General features: G+C 40.5%; 1 protein-coding gene across 1 annotated transcript; it reads right to left on the reverse strand.

Moving 5' to 3' along the window:
• Positions 1-482: 482 nt before the first annotated feature.
• STMP1 (short transmembrane mitochondrial protein 1) lies at positions 483-7,582 on the reverse strand. The gene is made up of 3 exons (XM_027443925.3): positions 7,433-7,582; positions 3,016-3,069; positions 483-946 (listed from the first exon to the last, which is right to left on the reverse strand). Exons 1-3 carry the CDS (start codon positions 7,445-7,447, stop codon positions 866-868), a joined length of 150 nt encoding a protein of 49 aa, XP_027299726.1. The 5' UTR covers positions 7,448-7,582; the 3' UTR covers positions 483-865.
• Positions 7,583-18,024: the final 10,442 nt, after the last annotated feature.

Raw genomic sequence — 18,024 nt, forward strand, 5'->3', positions numbered from 1 at the left:
GGAATGAAACCACAAAGATCATCAAATCCATCTCCTGTCTCCATGCAGGAATAATTATGCAAATTGGTCCATTAAATACACAGTCAATGTTTTGGATTCAAACTGTTACTGTAACCAAATGTCTTAGTTACCACAAATGGAAGATAACTCTTTTCTATCCCATCCTACCCATCAGTACAGAGATATCCTCAGGCAACCAAGTCAAATGGAAAGAACAGGAAGAGACAACAATAGAAGAAACAATGAAACGTAGGTTAAATTAGACAACCTTTTATGCCTTCCGGAATCATCAGAGATAGCACAAATTTTACACTGGTAGAAGTGATCATTTAACATAACGGAAAAAGCAGAAACTTCTCCTTCCCCCCAAGTTCATAGCTTGATAAATTAACTTTATTGTTGCACCTCTCAGGAAGTTCCCATCTCAAATGGAATGCAGATCTTAAGAAGTACCCACAACAAATTACAAGAAACCCTGAAAGTTAATTCATGATGCATTTAATTTCTTTTGCGGTATTCTAAGACTTAGGGTATTACAAAGTATGAGGTATACATAATAATAGGACTAACACTATTCTCCAGTTGGATCAGGTAAAAATGTGCTATAAAATATTAGGAAAAGCAGTAACGAAAAGTACAAGTGATATTATCCAGTCATATTGTTGCAAATCCAAAATTCTGAAACCCTTGAAAATCAGTCCCACAAAAAAGTTCATGGTTGCTTTTTCAAAACAGGACATTCTGGCTCTAGGAGACTAAAAGCGGAGGAAGCTCCCATGCCAAACCTCTACTTGATCTTTGTTGCCTGAAAGGTAAATTGCATCCTTGACGCATGCACAGAGGTGACTTGGGTAACACCACTCCCTTAGGACTTGTCACTGGGAGGTTTCTTCTTAGCTTCCACATCCTTCTTAAAATCTTCAAGCTTCTTTGCAATGTTAGGAATCTTTAAAGACAAAAACAAGAAACAAATAACAACAACAACAAAAAATGAGTTACATGATGTCATGAACTTCAGCAGGTAAGACCATACCATAAACACAGAAATTCTAAAAAGTTTACACTGCTTTCTAATAGACGCTTGCTCCCAGGATCTGTTACTTTGCACAGATTTTGTTAAAAGCAAAGTAGCCTCAAGCAAACAGCAGAGGAAAGCACCTCACATGGGACTTTGGGAAATATTTTGGAATAGGCAGACTACTAAGAAAAAACATCAGCCACTGTTGATGGGAACAGGAGGGAGGAAAAGAAATCACTTCAGAAGAAATTCAGTAAGACCAGTCTGGCTTCCTCTGTGAAAGAGAATGAACTGCCAAAGAGTAAGTGATTCAATCACTGATGCACAGGCTTTAATAATGACTTTTAGAGGGAAAATTAGATTGTACTATACTGGTCCAAGAAAAAAAAAAAAAAAAAAAAGGAGAAAAGAGATGCTTAGTAACAGCCAATATGTTTTAAAATAATCTGTGAAGAGGTACCTCTCCTGGTCCATTTTGTGGGCACCAAAATTCCCCACTGGGGAAGTTTACTGCATTGCAAATTGTCAAGCTTTGCAGCTTCATACTTGAATGAAAATTCAATTTGCTGCTTTTGAAATTCAAAGCTTCAGCTTTCTTTTAAAAACAAAAGCATTTTTAAAAGGAATCTAACAGTATGTTTGGACAACTTGGGGGGCAAAAAAACGAACTTTTAAAGGAACTTTTAAAGGGGATGGAAACATTAACTTATGACTCCGACCTAAATTTGGAATCAACATAGGATTTTACAAGTGAACTAATTAAATGAAAGCAAACCAAAATTTTCACTGGTATTTATGAAGAAAATCATGGACTTTTACTTCAGTTGTACCCTGACCACAGTGAAGGATATTCAATCCAAACAGACTGCAGACCTCTGGTTGGATGGTTTGAGGATGATAGTACAGGAAATGTCAGAAGTTCCTCTCTTCCCTATTTTTCAAACTTAAGCTCCTTTTGAGAAAGCAAAATCAAAAGCCCAACCCTTAACAGGTCTGACATCTAAAATAAACCAAGAGAAGTACATTGTTATCAGCAGAACTCTCCATATGCTTATAATTACACACACACGCATATCATTGCAGAATTAGCATCTCATGACAACAAGTTCATCTTAGAGGTTATCTAAGAAAAATAATTCTTGATACCAGCAATAAAATTACCATTGCCAGTTACCAAATTACCAATTACCACTGCAAGTCAGCATTACATTATCAGGGAACCATTTCCTCCAAATCAAAAGCAGAAGTCCCCCTCTTGTGGCAACACATCATTAGTGCTTCCAGAAAAACACTATACTATGCTTACAATACGAAGTGATACACAATACGTTCTTTTGACTGCATTTTCCTAACTTTGTAAAAAATATTGAAAAGAAAAAGCTAGTATAGATTATAAAAGAAAGGGGGAAAAAAGTATGTTAAAATTCAATAACTCCTTTAGCCCGCAAGCAGTTAAGCGGAACTGGTCTTATAAGGGATTCTACTTACTCCGCAGAAACTGAAAGCTTGTATTGAAAACTTGGCTGTAAATCTTCTTTTCTAACTCTGAGAAAACTCTCAGACAAAGACAGAAAGACTGCAGATCAGTGTACTGTTTGAAATAGAAGCAGGTACTGAAATCTCCCAGACAGCTGGCTAGACTTTTTCTATTTCTCCTGCCTCTACCTATGTAGATGTCTGGTTACAATATCTGTGCTCTGGGTCCCCTGTATTAGTTAAGGCTCTACACATTACTTTCTCAAGACAAGTGAAATTCAGAAAGAATCTAGCTCTTTGTGGTTCCATCTAAATCTGAGTTTATCTGTAATTAAGGTTTGTATTTTTTGTATTTGTATTCTACTCAAATCCAATTTGTATTCTATTTGTATATCAATTTGTATTCTATTCAAATCCAATAAAACAACAAAATTAAGATGGATTCAATTTTGATTGAAGTAAAACATCCTTATATTTTCAATTCAGATTAAATTCAATTCTGAGAATGCAAGGATACTTACATCATAGTTCTGAGCCAGATACATCCCAACCACATTGCCAAGAGTAAAACCAAGCTGAAAAGGGAGAAAGAATTGTTAGCATCCTATCAAAAGCACATTGGTTGAGGAAAAAAAAAAAAAAGGTGAAAAGTAGAGTTTCAATTTTAGTTGTACTTTTGCACCCTTCTTCCAAAGGCAGACACAATTTTACCCAGTCACTTCTCTAGGAAAACCTTAACTGGGTTGTATTTTGGAAATAATGGTGTGTTTTAAATACAATTCTCCAAGACTGGATAAGGCTATAATCATCTTTGTAAAGTTATTTGCAAACCCATAAAGGCAGTAACTTGGGAAAGTACAACTACATAGCGGCAGGGACCCACATTCCTCAGAGGTCCTGGTCCACAACTGAAAAACCTACATCAATACCTCGGTAAAACAATACCTGACTAAAACTCAGCGCTGGGGAAGAATACACACACAGAATGATGCAACACGTTAATAATACAATAGCAACAAAAAGATTTGCAAGCTGGAATCGCACAACAGAGGCTCTGACAGCAAAAAGATCTCAGCCTCAAGTTAAAAGGTGTTCCCCCATCAACTTCAACTGATGCAAAACTGTACTGTCACTGATGGGCAGCTGGCTTCAGTTTGCTCCAGTGCAGTACTGCCGCTGCTTCTCTTCTGCAACCACCAGGCCCCTTGGACCTCAAAAGATAAGCTTTACGCCAAATCTACTCTGATCTAGGGGCTCCTCTAAGGCAGGAAGGCATTGTGCTGGAATGTGTGCAGGGCACAATCTCTTTTGACAACTGCAAACTCGTAGTTGCTTGAACGCCGTCTGTGAAACTGTACTCTGGAAGGAGAGCAAGAACAAAATGGAAGCACAGTTCTCATCTTGTTCCCGTGCTTGCCAGTCGAAGAAAAGCCTCAGGTGGACTGTGACATGTTGGATCAATGAGCAGAGGCCAATGGAATGAGGTTCAATATGGCTAAGTGATGTGTCCTGCACTTTGGCCACAACAACCCCATGCAGTACTACAGGCCTGGGGCAGAGCAGCTCAAAAGCTGTTCACAGGAACGGGATCTGGGGTTCTGGTCGATGCTTGCCTGAACATGAGCCATCAGTGTGCCCAGGTGGCCAAGAAGGCCATCGGCATCCTGGCTTGTATCAGCAATAGTGCAGCCAGCAGGACCAGGGAGGTGATCATCCCCCTGTACTCTGCTCTGGTGAGGCCACACCTTGAGTACTGTGTTCAGTTTTGGTACCTGCAGTACAGGAAAGACATTGAGGTTCTGGTATGTGTCCAGAGAAGAGCCACAAAGATGTTGAAGAGCCTGGAACACAAATCCTATGCAGAGGAGTGGCTGAGGGAACTGGAGGTGTTTAGTCTGGGGAAAAGCAGGCTCAGCAGAGACCTTATTGCTCTCTACAACTCCCTGAAAGGAAGGTGTGGGGAGCTGGGGGGCGGCCTCTTCTTGCAGATAACTAGTGATAGGACTACAGGGAACGGCCTCAAGTTGTGCCATGGGAGGTTTAGGTTGGAAATGAGGAGACATTTCTTCTCAGAAGGAGCAGTCAGGCATTGGAATGGGTTGCCCAGGGAGGTGGTAGAGTCACCATCCCTGAAGGTGTTTAAAAAAAACGCTGGATGTGGTGCTTCGGGACATGGTTTAGTGGGTAATGTTGGTGGTTGGGGGGCGGTTGGAGCAGATGATCTTGGAGGTCTTTACCAACCTTAATGATTCTATGATTCACTTTGCAAGGGAAAGAAATTCCTCTCTTCAAATGCAGATGATGAAATTTTCACTCAGCAGCTCTGAAAGGCTCTGGATATTTTTGTTACACGCCTTAATAAGGACACACTATACTATAAAAGTTCATTTGACTGTTTTAGAAGTAGAGACTACTAATACTGTGCCTCCATTCATTCTCAGCTGAGGCCAATTCTATTTAAGAAAATTATTATTACTCAGGCACTGCTGCCAAAATAAGACTATTTTAAGAAAATTAAAACCACTGTCCACAACAACTTTCCCATCACATCTGACTAGACATCTTTTCCAAGCCCAAAGTGGTATACAGTACAGCTCATCTTTTCAGTGACTCAGATTCCTTAAGTAGCACTGGTGAAAAGTTAGCTACAGAAAATTAAAATCAGTTGAAAGCTGCCCCATGAACCATGACTGCAATAACTTCAGTAATTTCTTCCATAGACTTTTGATCTTATTGTCTGTTTGTAATTACTTTTTAAGGATCGTAGTGTTTATAATTTACAAAGAAGCATAGTTCTTTTTGTGGGTGCTGCATTGGTTATAATTTGCTGTTGTAGTTTTAATTATCAGTTAAAGAATTATTCAGAGACATTAACAAATATTGCACTGAAGTAACCCAGTCTTGTGATTCCTCTTAATGTAGCGGGTCATTGTAATAGAAACAAGTTTCATCTGTCCCCAGCATACATATCTTCGGGAATTCACTGGAAAACACAAACTAGATCCTAGCAGGTTTCTAGACTTTTAACCTAGAATAGTTCCAAAATGGGACAACTATCTCTTGTTCTGCTATGTGATAAGCCTTATTTGGTACACATGGTACTGACATTAGTACACCTTTTAAGTATGCTCTTTTACTGAAAAGTCTAGCATTTCATTCTAGAGCAATCTACCCAGTTACATTTACTTTAATAGCTAACAATTCAAACAGTGGGAAAAAATCTCAGTATTTAGACTTCAAAAAATTTGGGCTGCAAAAAATAAAGGCAATTAAAGTTTGCGTATTAATTAAGGACAATAAAGCTTCTAAAAGTTCAGGGTCATCCAATTTCTACCCAGCATTTCGAGACATATTTTAGGCAAATGTCTGGTTAAGTTATGCTTAACTCTGGGTAACAAAAAAATAAGGTTGTCAAGATTATCCCTTTATCTCCCTGTTACAGCCCTAACAAGGGAGAGCAAAAGTCAAACACCCAATCTATACTCAAAGAAGAAGAAAGCTCAGAATTAATTTATCTTTTTTCAAACTTTCAGGCACTAATCGAGATGTCATAATGAGGTTTTTATCTAGAAACTGAAAAAAAAAAAAACATTAACAGCAAGCAAAGAGTTGATAAACACAAACTTTGAGACTGGATAGGCGTATTTACTGTTACTGAGTATTTTCAATTGAGTGGAGAGAGACAACTAAAGACTGCTACAGAAATTACTGAGGCTTTCATATTAACTTATTGTTACATTTTGAAGTTGAGATAAGAAATGGGTCTTTTTATTCATTCCATAGAATCACACAAGGCTGTCTCAACTTAGAAAGGGCCCGTCTCTTCTCGTCCTTATCAACACTTTGTATGAAACTTACTAACCAACTGACTTACTTTTCCCTATTAAAGCATTAAAGGATACCACTAATTGTTTGTACTAACTGGGACACATCTGAACAAAACTGAAAACCTAGAGCACCACCCTCAATGACACACAGCAGTAGAATTAAAAATGAGAGACTGTTTCTGTACTTTGTTACAACAGAGTACAGCTTTTTTATTTTTGGACAGGTAATTTATTTTCTGAGTTGACAGTAAAAATTAAGTATTTAATTAAGTATTTAATTAAGAGTTGACAGGCTTCCAACCTTAGACATCCAGAAGAGTTTAGGGAAGCATAAAGACAGAAAGGAAAATAAGAAATAAAAATAATATAAATAAATAAATATAAAATCTATTAAATAGATGGGGATTTAAAGAAAGGCAGTAATGAAACATTATCACTTGCCATACCTTAAACACACACAAAGTAGCACCTCCACTGATCAATTTTTAGAGGTGTTCAAAATGGCAAGGGTTGAGAGCAACTGCTCTCCCAAAAAGAGGGAGGTCCATGTATGCACGAGTACAGAGACATTTGAGCAGCCGGAGGTTATTACCGTGAGCAAGGAAAATTTGCTGAATCTTAAAGACAAACTAAGGACGTGATTTAGATATAAACAAGACATAACATCCTTATTTTCAGAGAAACTGAAAAGCCACCCTGCAGGGAGCTGAACCGCAGCCAACACCGCACAACAGAGAAGCTGAGCACCCGTGCAGCTCCCTGACAAAAAGGGGTGCGACCGGAACGGCCAGGATCGCCCTTAAGCAGCGGGAGAAGAGAAACTGCAGGAAACCACCAACACTAGGACACCGTGCTCGCAGCTTCGATCAACTCGGTCTCCCGGTGTTGACAGCGCTGAGCCGGGAGGCTCCGAGGCGAGGCTGCTCGGCCACAGGCGCTGGCTGCACACCCCGCATCTCCTCCACCGTCAGCTCCTGCTAGCCTCCCACGCGCGGCCCCCCCGCCGCCCCCGCCCGCCTCGCGGCGCAGCCCTCAGCCCGCCGCCCCGGCCGCCGCCTCGCTCCGCCCCGCCGCGAAATGGCGGCGCCGCCGCTGCCCGGCGGAGCCTTACCAAGAACTGCAGCATGGCGCCCGCCCCTTCTGCCTGCCTGCCTGCCTGCCTGCCTGGGAAGTCAGGCGGTCGACAGCGGCTCCTCTTCCGGGTCCCGGCCCGCCCTCATCGCCGCGGGGACGGGTGCGCCCACCAACGCCCCTGGGCGGCTGCACAGTCTCGGTCCTCGTCTTGGGCTTCCCCGGCAGGGCAGAGGCTTGGGGAACGCTTCCACCAGCCCCCTGCCGCTTTGGGGGATAAGGATGGGGCAAAGCGGGCTACTGGCCACCTTCTGAAGGCCTCCTTACATATGGAGAAGCGTCTGGTGGCAGCCATCCAGCCTGCCACTGCTGATATGAGAATCCGAGTAAATACAGAAAGAACGAATTCGAGATGGAGGCTTTAGGGAAATACCTGGGGAAATAAACACTCAGATGCAGGCGAAATCATGAATGATTTGGGCGTCCTGCTTCAGTGCCTCCAGAAATCTCGGCTTCCCGTGCCAATGCTAAAAGAAAGGTTTTCAGATGTGAAAATACAAAAAGAAAAAAGGCAGAAGAGGCTGTACTTTAGCACTTTGGAATTTCCAAAAGGGGATTTTAAAATGTGGACTATTATTGAAAGTACAGAGGGCTGTATTTGTTTGACAGAAGTATCTGTCCACTCAGCACTTGCTAGACCATGTGTAAAGTACAACAGCCAGGTTTGGGGCCTCCAGTGCAGGAAAGACACACAAACTAGAGGGAGCTCGGTGGAGGGCTACTGAGCTGGTCAGGGCTGGAGAGCGGAGGCTGAGGGAGCAGGGCTTGGTCAGCTGAGAGGAGAGGTGGCTGGGGACACCTGACAGCACCCCTTCAGGGCCTACAAGGGGGTTGGCGCTTAGACAGATGCAGGCCCTTCACAGCTGAGTGGATGAGAGACAGCAGGACAAGCTGAAACATGAGGTCTTGGCAGGATTTAAGGACAGACTGTTTCCTCGTAGAAGCATAGTAACATTAAGGTTGGACCTCCAAGATTATCTGGTCCAACCATACCTCTACCACCAATATCACCCACTAAACCATGTCCCTAAGCACCATGTCCAAACTTTCCTTAAACACCCCAAGGGACGGTGACTTCACCACCTCCCTGGGCAACCCACTCCAATGTCTGTCCAATCTCTTTCTGAGAAAAAATATCTTCTAATTTCCAACCTAAAACTCCCCTGGTGCAAATCAAGGCTGTCTAGTCCCTCTAGTCCCTCTAGTCCTGTCGCTGGTTATCTGTGAGATGAAGCTGACCCCCAGCTCCCCACAACTTCCCTTCAGGTAGTTGTAGAGAGCAATAAGGTCTCCCCTGAGCCTCTAACCCAATACTCCTCAACCAGGGGAAAGTCTTCCTCTCTTCAGGTTTTCTCTCTTGTTTTTGGTCTTAGTAGTGTTTGGGGGCTAGCTATAGCAGTGAAGACTGAAGCAAAGAAGGCATTCAATAACTCCTTCTCTATATCTGCCGTTACCAAGGCACCCACCTCATTTTGCACTCAAGGCAGCGCACCCACATTTTCCTTAGTCTTCCTTTTGCTACTGATGTATTTGAAGAAGCCCTAACCAGGCCTTGGCCTTCCTCATTGCATCCCTGCATTCTCTAACAATATTCCTATATTCCACCCAAGCGTTCTGCCCCTTCTTCCACATCATGTACGCTTTCGTCTTCTGTTTAAGTTTTCCCAAGAGCTCCTTGCCCATCCACAGAGGTCTCTTGACACCCTTGCTCAACTTCTTTCTCGTAGGGATGCACCTATCCTGAGCTCAGAGGAAATGGTGCTTGAATATTAGACAACTTTCCTGGGCCCTCTATTCCTCTAGGGCCTTGGCCCAGGGCATTCCTCCAATTAGGTCCCTGAAGAGGTCAAACGTTGCTTTCTTGAAACCTGGGGTTGCGGTACTGCTTTTTGCCCTGCTTCCTCCTCGTGAGATCTTGAACTCCCACATCTCGTGGTCACTGCAGCTGAGACTGCCCTCTACCTTCACATTTCCAACTAGACCATCTCTGTTTGTTAGTACCTGGTCTAGCAGCATCCCTCTCCTTGTTGGCTAACCTACCACTTGCATCAAGAAGTTATCTGTAGTGTTCTGCAGTAACCTCCTGGACTGTTTGTTCTGAGCTGTGTTGTCTTCCCAACAAATATCAGGGTGTTTAAAGTCCCCCATAAGAGCCAGGGCCTGCAAACATGAGGCAACTTGCAGCTGCCTGTAGGCCTCATCACTTCCTCTTCCTGATCTGGTGGCCTGCAGTGAAGACCCACCACAGTGTCAACCCTGTTGGCCTGCACTTTAATACTCACCCATAGGCTCTCAACAGGCACTTTGTCACCCCCTAGGCAGAGCTGCATAGATTCCGGTTGCTCACTCACATAAAGAGCAACTCCAGCACCTCACCCTCCTGGCCTGTCCTTCCTATAAAGCATAAAGGCGTCCATGGACATATTCCAGTCATGAGAGCTGTCCCACCATGGCTCAGTAACTGCCACAAGATCATAATCCTGCAACTGTACTCACACCTCCAGATCCCCTTGTTTATTCCTCATGCTGTATGCAGCACAGGCTGCCCAGAGAGACTGTGCCATCTCTACCCTTGGAGGTAAATCCTTTTACCCCAGGTCCAGCAGGGTAAAACACTGAGCAACACAGTCTGAGCTCAGAACGGACCCTGCCCAGAGCAGCTGGTTTGGACTGAGGCCTTCCTGAGGCCTCCTTCCATTTACACCTGAATCACCCAATCATCCTATAATCCTTTAAAAGCTTTCAAAAAGTCTGTGTTCCTTTTTTTTTTTTTTTTTTTTTTTTTTTTACCAGCACAATTAAAAACGAAGAATAGCTGTCCTTTGTGAAACACTTGGGATTTAATTTCTTTTAAATATTACATTTAATTAATCGAGGCTTGGTCAGCAAATGTCAGTTAGGACAGTTAGTCCTGCTGAAAGAAACAACCAAAAATAGCTACCCATCAACAACTACAAAGAGAAAACAAAATTAAAACAAAATAATAACAACAAAACCCACCAAAACAAAAAACACATGGCTATTGTAGAACTGTTAGGCAACTCTACCCTAAAACCAAGTTAACTCTATATGAGGACCAGTTTCCAGAAAGCTCAAATGCTTTATCTAATCAGAAAATGAGTAGCAGTCTGCCTTTCCAGAGCAGGTACCTCAGTGAGAAAGTGGTATACAAAGAAGTATCTTCTACCCATTTTCCAAAAGGAAGCAAACAAAGAGACTCTAAGTAAATTATATTTTTGGTGGTGGTGATGCTGTAGCAAGGAGCTGGACATGGGACAATTTTCAGGGTATCCCAAAGTCATTGTGCTGTGGTTCTCTACTTGAGTCAGAGCTGATGTCTGGCAAGAGAAAGAAGAGGTTTGTATTGGTGTGGCACAAGTGCTGGGGTTGGAATTTCTCACTTCCCTGAAACATTCCTTGCCTGCCTTCTGGATTAGTGCTCTCAAAAGCATTGGAAATTGCCTTGGTTCTGGAAATAGTAAAATATCACCTGGTAATAACTATTTTCCTAAATCCTGATGCCTTCTACACATGTATAGATAGCACTGAGGAAATTTTGTAGATTCCAATCTTAGCACATGACAAATCAAAAGGAAGAAAAAAAGACTTATAACAACAGTAATGCCTTCACAGTATCGCCACAAGGAGACAGGCTTTTCCTGTTTTCTGCTCATTAGAAATGATTTTATAATGCTTACACTGTAATGAATACAACATCTGCTAGGCAGTCTTGGCTCAACAGTTCTGTACACAGTTGTTTTCCTACATGCCATGAATTTCCTCTGTGACATTTAATGGGCAGCCAAAAGTAATTTTTTCCTTTAAAGTAAGCCCATTCCATTTATATTAGCCATCGCTGAATCATTTTGTGTTAGAGACTGTAGAGTGTGGGTATGGTAGATGGCATATTTTATTTGAAGAAAAAAATCAGTCTGATCTGACATATAAATGCAATTATTTTGCTTTCATAGATGGAAGAAAAGGAGGGGAAAGGAAGGGAAAAAAAAAAAGAGAAAGAGAGAACAAAAGAGAGAAAGAGAAAGAGAAAGGAGGGAAGGAAGGGAGGGAAGAGAGAGTGAAAGAGAGAGAGAGAAAAGAAAAGAAAAGAAAAGAAAAGAAAAGAAAAGAAAAGAAAAGAAAAGAAAAGAAAAGAAAAGAAAAGAAAAGAAAAGAAAAGAAAAGAAAAGAAAAGAAAAGAAAAGAAAAGAAAAGAAAAGAAAAAAGAAAAGAAAAGAAAAAAGAAAGGAAAAGAAAAGAAAAAAAGAAAAGAAAAGAAAAGAAAAGAAAAGAAAAGAAAAGAAAAGAAAAGAAAAGAAAAGAAAAGAAAAGAAAAGAAAAGAAAAGAAAAGAAAAGAAAAGAAAAGAAAAGAAAAGGAAAGGAAAGAAAAGAAAAGGAAAGAAAAGGAAAGAAAAGAAAAGGAAAGGAAAGGAAAGGAAAGGAAAGGAAAGGAAAGGAAAGGAAAGGAAAGGAAAGGAAAGGAAAGGAAAGGAAAGAAAAGAAAAGAAAAGAAAAGAAAAGAAAAGAAAAGAAAAGAAAAGAAAAGAAAAGAAAAGAAAAGAAAAGAAAAGAAAAGAAAAGAAAAGAAAAAAAGAAAAGAAAAGAAAAGAAAAGAAAAGAAAAGAAAAGAAAAGAAAAGAAAAGAAAAGAAAAGAAAAGAAAAGAAAAGAAAAGAAAAGAAAAGAAAAGAAAAAAATCAACGGCCCTTCCCTTTTTGAGTTTTCCCCAATTTGTCTTAACCTTAGACCAGAAAGTGTCACAAGGAGGCATTTTCCAAAACAGCCAGAGCATTGACTGTACTCTGGTTGGAGTTAATTTATTTAGTTTTGGAGAAGAGAAGGAATCAGGGAGACACGGAAAAGACTCCAACTCCACTGATGCTATTCTGGACATTGTTCAGGGATGGAAAGAGTCCATCATGCCATGTGGCACTGGTTTTGTTTTGCCTGCTTGGAGATGGGTTGGTTACAGGGGCTGCTTTTCATTTGCTTTTTTTTTTTTTTTTTATGTCCTGCTTCTCCTGTCAGGGGATGATACAAGTAGTAATCCTTTTTAGACTGGGGGCTCAAGGCTGTCTGGGTCTTCTTTTAGGGCAACTGTTGCAGCTTCTTCTCTTGTAGCTACCAGCTGTTCCTGTAAAGACTGGTAGCAGCAATGTGAAGAATAAAGGTGAGAGGAGGAGCAACAATTCAAACAGAAGTGCGCTGAGCTTGTGATACTGAGCTGGCTGCCCTCAGCTGAAAGCCCTGGTGAAACCTGAGGCCACAGAGACTGACAGCTGGTTTACAACATCTTTGCTTTAGGTACTTCCACCATCACACACACATATTTTAGGAAATAGAGTTCTTTATGTGGGAAAACAACAGGTCGAAAGCCATGAGTGTGAACATCTATAATGTAAAGATGAGTGTATGAGTCAAGGAACAGCAGTGACATTGATACAGATAGTTACTTACAACTGAAAATAATGAAAAGTGAGGTACTTAGAAATAGTAAGATAGGAAAACATCTTCCTAACTGAAAAAAATAATAATAATAATAATAATAATAATAATTTCTCATACATTTGCTGCTGCAGAAGACTTTCCCAGTGCTATCTACTTTACTCAGGTGCTCTACAAGTATAGTTAAGCAGATGACGTGTGCAGAAAACTTGTTTGTCAGGAAGTACTGTCTATTCTACAATATTCTCAATTACCAAATCATATTTGAAAATGTATTCATCATTGTCTAATGTATGGGCAGATCTTTTTAGAGTCCTCTCTATGGAACAAATTCAAGAATCTCTTTCCTAAATGATAGTAAATAATTTACCTCTTTTTTTTTAAAGAAGCTTGCTGGTGTAAGAGCATACCAGGACAAGACAGTTTTGTATGTCAGGCCCAATAGAAAAAGAAGGGTGTTATGCCATTTAATCATGAAAAATACTAACAAGGAAGGGGAAAGTTGTCCTGGACTTTACACATACTTTCTCCACAAACATTTGGTCCAGTGAGTGGTCAACTGGTAGCCTTCTCATTCTTCCAACTACCTTTATAGTAAATAAATATGATATTATCAGACTTGAAAGCAGGAATAATTAAAAAAAAAAAAGATGTGAAGACTTATGATTGTGTTACAAGTGTCTGGGGGTTAACTTTTAACTTGAATAAAGAGGTAGTACTGAGGATTTAGCCAAAATGAGGATATATTGTGGGGCAAGGTTGGTAGAGAGGAATAGTATATTAGCAGCCTGATTGGCATCCTGAGGGAAATGGTAAGAAAAGCCCTTTCTTAGATCTGAATATGATTTAAGTCACAGGAGATAAATACTGATAAAAAACAAACAAAACAAACAAACAAACAAACAAACAAACAAACAAAAAAAAAAAAACACAATATTCCTGTACCTTCACAGGAGCAAATACAAAACTTTGACTATAAGCCCTCGGACTACCTAATTTTAAGTGTCTTGTTAATGACCTCTCTTTGTTTCCAACATAGGGCTGGAAAGGGGAGTAGAAATCAGATTTCCTTGAACTATAAATTCTGTTAAATAAACACCAGATGGAGCCAGAAAACCACATATTAAGATTTGTGTTTGTGTTTTATTGTGGTTAACCTTCAGATTTTGAGTTCAGTTCTGCCAATTTTCTTTGTCTTGTTAAAATACCTTTTATATAATTTGTGTTGTGATTGAACAGTTTCTGAGGATCTCTACTTTTACAGGTGTTTCTTTTGTCTTGCCATGGGGACATGCACATCTTAATATACAATGCACACAGAATATATTATGCACATATATTTTTAAATATATTAATATATCTTTAAATATACCAAGTATAAGTACCTGCCTAAAAACATTTTCTAAATATTTCCTCAAATATCTTCCAGTGGAACTGTAGTTTGTTGTTAATTTAAACTTGTTGGAAACATTTTCAAATTAACTTCCTCTCCCTCCTCTATCCTCTTAGGAGCTCCTCTATTCTTTTAGGAGCTCCTCTGGAGTTCTCAGATCAATACTTTTTTTATTTTTCACAGAAAAATAAGAGATGTCACTGAGTCATTATACAAGTTTGAAGTTGTTTAAGGTCAAGTTTTCAAATGTAGTTTTATGGTCATTTATGCTAAGTCTTCTGAGGTCTAATCATTACACAGAGTACTGTGGATTTCAAAGAAACTTCCTAGCACCACAAAACACAGACATTTGGCCTGATACAATAGAAAGGCTGAAGTTTGGGAAAAAATGAATTTCACAAAAAAGGGTTTGTTTGTTTTTGTTTTTAGAAAAAAAAATCATTTTCCTCACCATACATGTGAAGTCTTGCATACTGAAGTCTTCTTTATTTTAACTGGACAACTGAGTTTGCCCAGCTCTGTGTGACCAAATTCTCAGGTGCCAAGAGCACAGCGTAGACCTATCAGTCCTGTGATAACCTGCAATGTTTGCTCTTCTCTGCTGCCCCAGCAGCAATGGGCCAACACCAGAGCTACACCTAGAACAGGGAGACCCTGTCAGACACCACCCAGTCCAGGAATCTCTAGAGTGAACTCCAGAGCTCTCCCTTGTCTTTAAAGTCCTTTTTTCCAGAAACAGGGAAACTTTAGAGAATGAGGAGAATGAGCTACAGGAGAAACAAAGAAGCTATAACCTACAGAAGGTCCCTGAGCAGCAGGACTGATGAACAGCATTATTTCCAAGGCAGAGCTGAGCATCTACATTGGAGCCTTGCCTATCATCATTAAAGATTGGTTATTTCTGCATTTTCCCACAAAAAGAGAAATTGCTCCTTGTTCCAGTGGCATGGTCTGGATGTTAGGTTCAATCTATGAACCTAAAAAATTAAGACTTGCCCCTTTTTAGAGTAACCCTACAAGTTGCTTTTCATGAATGGAAGTACTTGGACTTGAGAAGGAGCTCAACAAACCAAAATACCAGATTAATCTTCTTTATATGCAAAGTAATTACAATCAGGTGCTTCTAAAACAGACCAATCACATAAATTTCAGATGAATACTTTGAATGAAAAAATAAATATTGAACATCGCCTTTATTCTTGTAGCTATGTGAAAATGCATTCCCTGACCAGATAAGCCATTCATTCTGCCTTACCAGAGTGATTTAATACTGCTTTTCAACAAAAAAAATGTGCAAACTCTACCTATAAGTTTATCCTATACCTTTGAAGTACATTTCCTGGTGATACACCCTTAGCATAGCCAACAGATGCTTGTAATTCACCTGCTTAGTATCTGACTACGCACATCACTGGTTCTGTCTTTCCTCATATAAATAGCTCTACTTTGTCTGTTTCTCTCCATTCTTTCCAGGCATAGACATATATATAGGCAATTTACATTCTTACTTGGACTCATTTAACCTTAAACTGTTTCACTGTGCAGTCAGGCAGTGGAACATGTTGCCCAAGACAAGCTCTTGCCATCTCCTTCCTTGGAGATTTTCAAGACTCAATTGGTAAGACCCTGAGCAACCTGGTCCAAGCTTAGACCTTCTGCTTGTAGCTGAAGGTTAGACTAGAGACTTTTCTGAGACGCCTTCCCTTTTGAGTCATCCTATGCTATGATTTTACTGTGCTTTCTGTTTAGATCCAGTAATTCTTTCTTCTTCCTTCTATCAGAGGAAACAGATTTTTAAGTCAACAAACCTTGCATCCAAAAATCTTGAAATACTTGTCTACCCTGCCAGCCAAATTACAAACTTGTCTGGTAAAAGTTCCAGTGTGTAAAGAAAGAAAAACCACAAACCCAAAAGACACCATAGGACAATTTTATATATAGACAGGGTAATGGAGTATCTTGAATGCAAATAAGTCATGGTTTTAAGTTTTCCCCTGCAGCCACAAGGTCTAGAAATGTTCTCTAAACAACTCCTTCGCCAGCTGAGATGTTCACATGAATGCATGCCTCTGGGACAAGGAATTCAAGAATGTTTAAAAGGCTGAGTTAAGCAAGCAGTTATTGAGCACTAATAGCTTTTATCTCTGGCTGATGGACTGTGGTCTGAGAAGGGCAGTAGTATGGGAAGGACCTTAATTTTCCTGTGGTCACAGACAGTCATAAATGCATGAATAGATAATAAACATGTCATGAATTCCTCTCCGTTCCAGGCCTGCAGAAGGCGTAAGTGGTGATCTCAGATACTCAGCTCAGAGTTTCAAGCTGTAACTTCATGCAGCTGTGGGAGCATGAAGCTCCCTATGGGTTCAGCTCCCTATGTTCGGGTTTAGAGACAACTGTCACAATCACATCAGGTATTAGACAGTGGGAAAATAGCCTGTCACTCATAGGATGACAGCAATCACCAGCATGCTAATTTTCTGGAATAGCATTAGAGCTTTTTAAGAATTCAAGTCCTATCAAATGTGCAGGAAAATGAGAAAAGAAAAGACCAAAAAAAAAAAAAAAATCATTTGTAGCTAAGTTTGCTTGCTACTGTTGGGTACTGAGCACACCAGCAGGCTCTGCAGTTTTTACACCCCCCACCCCCAGGTTTGGAGACAGAGCTGTGAGAAACCTTGCTGGGGGCCTCCAGGCCTTGGCTCATGGACTTCATGGGCACTCCAGTCCTTGGTCCTGTCCAGACCAAGGCTGCAGCTGTCCTGGTCATCTTCACAGACCAGCTTCCTGCTCAGCCAGGTCTCTGCCTCTAAGGCCTGCTTGACCACCACCCTTACTGGTAGGATCCTCCCCACAGCTGCTGGACATCCCACCCTGATGCTCTTGGACTGCTTCTTTGTTCTAATGAGTCAGAGTGCAATCACTTTGTCATAAGAGAGAAGGAAAATAAAGAACTTTTCCGGGCAATCTTTGTGGAAGAAAAGTCAGTGCATTCAGAGCAGCTATAAAAAGAAGATGTGATATAATTAAAAGAATATAATTGGAATATGTCTGGTAGAACAAATGAGTAATGTCCTGAGATTTCAATACAGCTGCATCTTATGTGTGTGAGTGGAGAGAGTGTTTATGGCACTGGATAAGTGTTGCTCTCACCGGTGACTACTTCTCCATCAACCATTCTTTGTCACAGCTGGCTCTCTAGAAAAAGAAAAATAAATAACAGAAAAAAGAATAAAAAAGCTCAAAAGAGCTTTGGAGGTGAACTCGAGCTCACTATTCTCTCAAGTGCAGAAGAACTACAATTATACTGTAATTTGGCATAAATCTGTGCAGAGATTGGAAAGGGCTGTCCTTGTCCTCACTCCCTTGGGACATCTGAAAACAAAAGGGTACTACTTAAAAAACATCCTTTACCCTTTGGTTAGCTCTTCAGGTGACTAGGCAGGTGTTTATGCCATCAAGAAGCAGGCATCTCTAACAATCAACTGTACTAGGAAATCATGTACCATCCTTTTGATGATGATGTGGGGTTATCAATATCACCATAGTTTCTGAAGTTCTTAAGCATGCTTTCTGCTGCTGCTAATAACAAGAAAACATCACATTAAGCTGGTAGCTAAAAATACATAATCCTTCTTTCACACATATTCAAGAGTCTTCCAAAGCTTTCAGAAAGAGAGTTATGACGTATATAAGTAAAATACATAAGACAAAGGCTCATGCCTTTGTTACTGTGG

The sequence above is a fragment of the Anas platyrhynchos genome, chromosome 1 (genome assembly GCF_047663525.1).
Source record: "Anas platyrhynchos isolate ZD024472 breed Pekin duck chromosome 1, IASCAAS_PekinDuck_T2T, whole genome shotgun sequence".
NCBI lineage: Eukaryota > Metazoa > Chordata > Aves > Anseriformes > Anatidae > Anas > Anas platyrhynchos.

What these genes read in the sequence shown, in the direction of transcription:
- STMP1 (XM_027443925.3), bottom strand. An exon ending in ATCTGGCTCAGAACTATGAT is followed by an intron (nt 947 to 3,015) that starts GTAAGTATCCTT and finishes TTGTCTTTAAAG; the next exon opens with ATTCCTAACATTGCAAAGAA.